A 7971-nucleotide genomic window follows, 5' to 3' on the forward strand; every position below is an offset into this window, starting at 1 on the left:
TAGAGGAGTATCGATTTTGTTGACCTTTTCAAAGAACCAACTCCTAGTTTTGTTGATAGTTTCAATTGTTTTTCTGTTTTCTATTTCATTTATTTCTGCGGCTGGTGGGTTTGAATTAATGACCTTTTGTTCAGCCTTCAAGCATTTAACCAGTGAGCCACAAGGGCTCGTGACACTGGGGATAGTGCAAGAAGTGAGGAGCAAGGTGCCTAAACCAGAAACACCAAACAAGTTGTCCTGAAGTCAGTTTCCAATCCATGGTGACCTCATGTGTGTCAGAGTTAATGGCATTCCATAGGGTTTTTAGTGGCTAAGCTTTCAGAAGCAGTTTGCCAGGCCTTTATTCTGATGTGTCTTTGTCTGTTTGAATTTAAACCTTAAACCATGTCACTAATGGACTCCTGTTTGGGTCTAGTAGGTTGAATAATGGCCCCTCATTATTTATGTCCCTGCCATAAAAACTCAAACTCCATTGTCATTGAGCTGGAACCAACTCAACAGCTTGATCCTCCAGTGGGTTTTTGGAGTCTGTAAATCACATGGGGGGAGATTGAGCATCTTTCTCCTTCAGAGCCACTGGTGGCTTCAAACTACTTTTGGGTTAGCAGCACAACACTCTATGGACTACCTCTAGTCCCACAGTCCCTAGCCTAGGGAGCTCTAGTGGCCTAGTAGGTAAGGAGTTGCGTTGCTGACCCAACTGTAGGAGGTTCTAATCCACTAGCTGCTCTTTGGGAGAAAGCTGGGACTTTCTCCTCCCATGTGACTTACAGCCTCTGAAAATCCACTGGAGGGGCAGTTATGAGTAGGTTCCAGCTCAACAGCATGTAGCAACAATGATCCCTAGAACTTGTAACTGTCACCTTTTCTGGGAATAAAACCCACTCAACTTTGAGATGGGGTGGATACCCTAGACTATGTAACTAGACTAATATCCTTATAGGAAGGATGCAGTGGGGAATTAGATACAGACAGCTAAAGAGTGGCCAATGTGAAGATGGAGAGAGAGAGTAGAATGATGCAGCCACAAATCAAGGAATGTCAGGTGGCACCAGGAGCAGGGAGAAACTAGGATGAATTCTCTAGAGACTCTTATTTCGATTGGCTGACATTGATTTTGGACTTTCAGCCTCCAGAACTCAGAGAGAATACATTTCCATTGCATACAAGGTATAGATGAGCTGAAGGCCAAGACACATTTCCTCTGGCATCCACAAGAGAAGTTTCCACTTATGTCCAAGGAGAATGGGAGTAAAATGGGAAGCCTTATGAACTTGGAGTGGGAAGCATGGGAGAGTGGGATCTTGGAGGTTGCCTACTCTCTTTTAATCCCAGTTTTCCAACCAGTAAAACTGGCATGAAAGACCAAGTTAGTCAATTCAATGCTGCCCTGCTTCACCCATCTCAGATCCTAACACTAAAGGAAGACAGGCCAGTCTAAATGAGCCAGTGCCTGGCATCATAGGCATCTGTAACAGACAAAGGAGTCACCACACTGAAGAGGCTCTACTCCTGGAATTAAGTACAAGTGGCCTTTGCCAGAACAGATGAAGGACTCCATGTACGGCTGCCACACTGTGGTAGCTACAGAGGAGTCCTCTCCATAAGTATTGGATAAGTGTGCCCTGACCACTCCTAATTATGTGAGTTTACTAGATGTGTGGACATGTCTCTAAAAAATGTTAATGAATTAATCACATGACCATTTCCAATTCCAGTGTCTGTATTTAAGCCATTGATTCTTTTTGCCAAAGTAATTAAACAGCAAGGTGAGCTTTATCTTCCCTCTCAAATGGGAGCTCCTGGTGTGTTCTGAGCACCTGGAATCACACCATCAGAGAATTCAGGCTGCAGACACACCAGAGTCTCTAAATAGCACAAATGGTTAATACACTCATCTGTTTACCTAGAGGATGAAAGTTGGAACCTACCTAGAAGCACTTCAGCAGAAAAGCCTGGCAGTCAACTTTTTCAAAATCAGCCACTGAAAACCTTGAGGAGCATAACTCTACTCTGACACTTATGGGTCACTCAACAGCAACTGTCTTCTTATTTTTTGAGGGGAGGGACCTCAGTAGGTTAAAGTTCAAAACTCATGCTGTGAAGTCAAACAGCCTGAGCCCATTCACTGGTCAACTTGGCCAAGACACTTCCCTCCTCATGTCTATTTCATGGTTTCTTATGGACCATGGGAATGACCCTGAAATCATGGTAGTTTTGAGATGGTTCTTATGTGGCTCCTCTCTATGGTCTTGAAGAAGAAAACTGAAGTCCAGTCAGGAGGAGCTGCTTGTTCCAGATCCCTGAGTTCCTGGCATGGGCAGGCACTCCTGAACCAGGGTCGCTGGGTAGTGGACCAGCCACTGCATATCTGTGGATGTGGTCCTCGAACTCTCTGCCTCCCAGTGCTCTCCCACCCTGAGCAGCCCCTACCCCAGGCAAGCCCTTCTCACCTTGGGGTTGATCAGACTCTCGCGGTTATGAACGGTGCCCCACGTGGCCACTCCAATGGTGATGAGGTCACTTTCCTTGTAGCTGCTGCTTAGGCTGAAGTCCCTCACTGCTTCACCCACCTGCTTCATCACACCAGCGTGGGACCCCCCTGTGATGATCCAGGCCCCTGCAGAAGATGAGCAGGGGAGTCAGAAGAGCCACAGATGCACAGGTCCAGCTCTCGGGCAAAATCCTGACAGATCCTTCCACTGCTAATGAAACTCACTCCTTAGTGGTGTTAGCTTCTCTTACGTAAGGAAGTCTCAAAACCATTATTAGCAGGTATGATTCTCAAAAGGTTGAAGAGGAAGGTACACTATGAGCACGTATTCACATTGCAGCTCAGAAACCCTAGGGCATGGCTTTCAATGCTGTTCAGGTAGGAAAAGGGAGAGGACAGGAACAAGGGCTTACCTTCCGACCCTCTTACCCTCTCTCATGTCCTTCATATCTCCCTACTGTCCCAGTTTGGGGAAGTTCTCAGAAATATAGTTCTACTTGTATTTCTGTTTCTTCTACTGTGTCCTCAATATCTACTTCTACTTTTTTCCCCTGTTTCTTCTATTATTTCTATTTCTATGCTTACTTCTACTTATTCTTCAACTCCAGGAATTTTCCCTTCTTCCTCTCACCTTTTGGGACCCATGTGCAGTAGGTCATAATCCAGCTCTCTGTTCCCTGTAAAGGATCACACCCGTACACGGTGACCTTAGGGCATACTACGCTTAGGGGATCAGCTTCCCCATCCCACAGAGGGGTTTGGCCAGGGGCCCTGCTCTGGTCAATGGCATGCAGGTGAGTAAAACAATCATTACCTCAGAGCATAGTGAGTTCACACCAGATTGCTTTTGCTCCACTCCCTCTGCCACAGAGCAGCTGGTCGCAAGTAAGATTTGTTCTTTTGGCCCTTGTTCCTGACTGAGAAGACATGTGGAATGGAGCTGCAGCCCTGACCCACAGCCACTGCCTTGAACCATAAGCACAAACCAATGTTTCCTTTCACTTCGGGCTGTTGGTTACCTGTCCAATATTGACCAGTACCACAGAAAATAGCACCAAAAAGCAAGGCTACAGCACTGCTGTGAATTTTAAAAATCTAAAATACATGGCTTTGGGACAGGCAGTGGGTAGCAGAACAGTGACATAACAAGCTAAAATGATCCAATGGTAAATATGCGGTGAAACTATTGCCCACAATTGCTTAGGAGGCTGGTGAGACTTAATGAATCTACAGCATCAGGCAAAGAAGTTTCCAAGATCTCCAGTGCACTAGGGTGACAGTGAGTTTCATTTTACCAAGTCTCATAACCTAATAGCAAGAAGCTACACAGCAATCCCAAAAGCACACGGTTCAAATCCACCAGCTGCTCCATGGGAAAAGGATGGGCCATCTCCTCCCATAAAATTTACTCCCTCTAAAAACCTGCTGGAGAGTCAGCTATAAGTCAGTTCTGACTCGATGGCATGTAACAAAAACAACATCCAAGAAAAGATTCAGTCAATTTGCAGAGAGGTTTGAAGGAAGAAAGAGAGTCTCAAAATCTGGGACTTCTAGGGAGATATGTACATCTGGCCCTCATTGTCCCCTGTTGTTGTTAGATGCCATCAAGCTGAGTACGTCTCCTAGTGACCCCCACAAACATGAACACTGCCATGTCCTGTGCCATCCTCATCACCTATGATGTACTTGAGCCCACTGCTGCCATCATTGTGCCAATCCATCCTGTTGGGCATCTTCCTCTTTTCACTGACCTTTCCAAGCATGATATCCCTTTCCATGGAATAGCCTACTCCAGCAACATGTCCAAAGTCATCTTTGCCTTCAAAGGGCACTCTGACTACACTTTTTCCAAGACATATCTGTTTGTTCTTTTGGTAGTTCACAGGATATTCAGTACTCTTCTCCAGCACCAGAGCTCAGAGGCATCAATTCTTCTGTCATCCTTATTCATTGTTCAGCTCTCAGATGCAGAGGAGGTAATTGAAAAGACCATAGCCTGAATCATACACTCCTTAGCCTTCACGATAATATTATTATTCTTAAGTATTTTGGAGAGATCCTTGACGGAGGACTTACACAATGCAGTATGTTTCCTGATCTCCTTACTGCTGGTGCCAAGGGTGTTAACTGCCACAGCTGCCCTCCTCATTGCCCACCAACATCTGCTCCAAGTAATTGTCCTCTGGGAAATGGTAAAACTAAGGAAGGCCAGTTAAGGCTCAAGGTAAGACTGTTTCAGGGAAATGCCCAGGTGTTTCTGATTGGAGCACATTGTCCTCTGATATACATGATGTTGCCATGAATTAGAGTCAATGCAATGGCAACTGGTTTTGGGGGGGGGGGACTCAAACCAAGGGATGGTCTCATATCTTTTTGAAAGCCAAGCCTTTGGAATTGCTTTGGAACCCTCTCTGCTCATCTGGACCCCATGCCTTTCCTTGTTGCTACCCTGCCCCAGTGTGAGCCACCTGGGAGACATAGACATTCCACTTGTTCATTTTTACTCTGAAGGAAGCTCCGTCCGTGTGGCACTTTAGGTTCTTCAGAACACAATGTAGAAGTCTTGGCCAGTGTGGGGTCAAATCATGTGACTTTGTGAAGTTATTTGACTTCAACTAGACTCAAACTCATTGCTGCCAAGTCAGAACCAACTCAACTAACCCTCCAGTGAATTTTCAGAGTCAGAAACCACATGGGAGGAGACTGCTTATCTTTCTCCCATAGAAAAGTTGCTGGATTGAATCACTTCTCAGGATAGGGCAAGGTGTAGATGTTTTTGATAGGATTGTTATGAGTCACAGGCAAGCTGGATGGTACCTAAAACTTTCCAGTAGTTGACAGAAAGATTAGGTAACAGGTACAGAGTCTCGTTCTCAGAACACTTGCTAGTATCTCCATGATGAACTATTCAACCTACTCTTTCTCCCTCCAGAATCATTTGTCCATACCATTTCATAAGCTTGTTACTCTAGCCCACCTAACAGGTGCATGCTATTAACAGATTTAAACACTGGAACTGTTGAATGAGCTGGAAGCCAATAATGGGACATCCGTGGATGTGCTAGAAATTGGGTGAGTCTGACCCAGGGCTTCATTACCCAGGCAAAGGGTCAAATCAGGAGGTGAATGGGTACTGTGAGTTGAATTCTATACCCTGAAAGGTCTGTGAAAGTCCTTAACCTTGTTCCTGTGAGTGTGACCTTGTTTACAATGTTTGCAGATGTAATTAGTTAATATAAAGGAATAGGAATATCTGAGCAAGATGAGTTAATTCTTAGGAGAGAAGAAGCAGATATATGCATAAATAGAGGACAGGCACATGATGACAGCACAAGCTAAGGAATGCCTGGAGCCACTAAGCATTGATAGAGACAGGGATTCTCCTGTAGAGCGTTGGGAGGAAGTGGAACTCTGGCCAACATCCTAAGTCTGATTTCCTTCCTCAAGAATAAATTTCTGCCACTGCAATCCCCTGCTGTGCAGTTCTTTTTACAGCAGCCTGAGGCCTTTCACACAGGTGTGGACTCTATGGTCTCAGTGCCTTTCCAATCCTGATGGCCATCACTTGGCCTTGGGGCATGTCTTCCCTGAAAATGCCTGCTCATTCCACCTCCACCCCACGTTGTTTCCCAGATACACCCCTCAATAGGAACCAGTGCAGATAAGGCCTCATGTCCATCTCAAGCTCTCACCTGTGGTCTGGGCCACCTTGGCTAAACCCCTCCGGAAGATTCTCTTTAGCCTCGGCTTCATGATGAAATTCTTGGCCCCACCTGTCACTGAGATTAAGAGGTTGGGAACCTCCAGGCCCCAGTGCTCAGTCATAAGTTTGTAGATGATATGAGAAGGTGTGTCCTGAGAGACTCGGACATACTACAGAGAAAGGACAGTAAGAGGAGACCCTGGGTTAGCACGTGGTAGCCGATCGTGACCAACATGTCTGAAGGACCACAGTCCACCCCAGCCTGCTCACCTAAACCTGCCCACCCCATCCAGTCTTCTCAACCTACCCACCCAGTCTTACCCATTTCAATCCATCTGCCTCAACCTTCTCCCAACCTGCCCACTCTACCCATTCTAGTCAATCTGCCCACCCAATTTTACCTATCTCAACCTATCCACCCACCCACCCACCCAATCTAGTCTATCTGCCCATCCCAACCCAACACCACAACCTGCCCACCCCAAGCAGTCTAGTCAACCTTCCCATGCCAACCTACCTCCCCAACCCGTCTACCCTAACCAGCCTGCCCCAAACTGCACACCCCAATTTGCCCACCCTAATAAGCCACGGGGTCAATGTATTATCATCATAAGGTTCATGAAATTGTTGTGCACCATCTCAGAGTTGTTGAGGGACCACTGAGACCACCAGCAATGACCTTGAACCTACAATGAAAAGCATCAGAGCAATGGAACTTACCTTTCCCACCTTCTGCCCCAGGCCTGTGAAAGCAATTTCACCAAAAGCATCTGTAGACGTCTCCTTGATGTGCATTTTGGGGTCCCACGTCATACCCTGGAACATGAGGGGCTTCCTGGCCTCTCTCGAGTGCTGCTCACGAGTGTAGCCACACTTGCACACCACCTTCCTGTGAAGACACTACACAGGTCATCCACCTGCAAGGCCCAGATAGGGGGCTAAATAAAGCCCAAGAGACACCCAAAATTGAAGGATCCTGGTACCCTCCATAAACTTTCAGTATATAATAAATAAGATGAAAGAAGATATCTTCCCAGGCATTTGCTGTCCCCAGGTGGGAAAATGAACACTTGCACTCAAGCATGTAGGTAGGTGGTTTGCTCTAGCCTCATGTGTCTGGAGCTCCCATCCATCTTGGGCAACTTCCAACAGATGGGAGATGACACAGAGAAGCTCCACCGAGCCCCTTAGCGGACCTCGAATGATCTAAGAAAGGTACAAAACTTCCATGAAGGAGGTGCTTGCTCTGCCTCATGGGGTGCTTGGTCTATCTCTTAGAACAAGTCCATTTTCCTTCTCTCAGCTTCACTTTCCTCATTTCTAATTCTGGTGGCCAGCACACAGCAAATAAGAATGAATAAATAACGAGCACAGGATAGGGCAGGTTCAGGTCTGTTGTTCATAGGTTAACTGTGAGTCATACTTGACTCAACAGTACCTAACAATGATAATCTTGAACTGATCCAATGACCTGTGCTGGGCTAAGATAAAAAACAAATTAAATCTCCTCCCTGCTTTCAAAAGCTTGTAGATTGCGGGCTGCCCTCGGCTCCCTGCTCAGGGTGAGCTGTCACGGCCCTCGGGGTGAGCTCCTCAGTCCCCAGATTGTGCCATCTGACCCCTGGGTGGGGAAGGAAAAAAAAAGAATGCCTAGGGTATCCAGAGAATGTTACCTAGGCCACCTTCTGCCACCCTCCCCCCCAGTAAACCTGAAAGCAACACCCTCAAAACCCTTCTATTTGTGACTCACAAGTTTGTTCTCTCTAGGTTTGCT

The 7971-nt window shown here is 46.4% G+C and overlaps 1 protein-coding gene across 1 annotated transcript in view; it reads right to left on the reverse strand.

Moving 5' to 3' along the window:
* TRPM2 (transient receptor potential cation channel, subfamily M, member 2) overlaps positions 1-7971 on the reverse strand; it is a 117382-nt gene that overhangs the window by 85660 nt on the left and 23751 nt on the right. Inside the window, exons 3-5 of the mRNA XM_006898424.1 lie at positions 6918-7086; positions 6187-6367; positions 2454-2620 (exon numbers count right to left, since the gene is read on the reverse strand). Of these exons, the coding sequence (XP_006898486.1) occupies positions 2454-2620; positions 6187-6367; positions 6918-7086 (517 nt within the window). The remainder of the gene's footprint in view (positions 1-2453; positions 2621-6186; positions 6368-6917; positions 7087-7971) is intronic.

The sequence above is a fragment of the Elephantulus edwardii genome, unplaced genomic scaffold, assembly GCF_000299155.1.
Source record: "Elephantulus edwardii isolate Elephantulus edwardi_28Jun2011 unplaced genomic scaffold, EleEdw1.0 scaffold00228, whole genome shotgun sequence".
NCBI classification, from domain to species: Eukaryota; Metazoa; Chordata; class Mammalia; order Macroscelidea; family Macroscelididae; genus Elephantulus; species Elephantulus edwardii.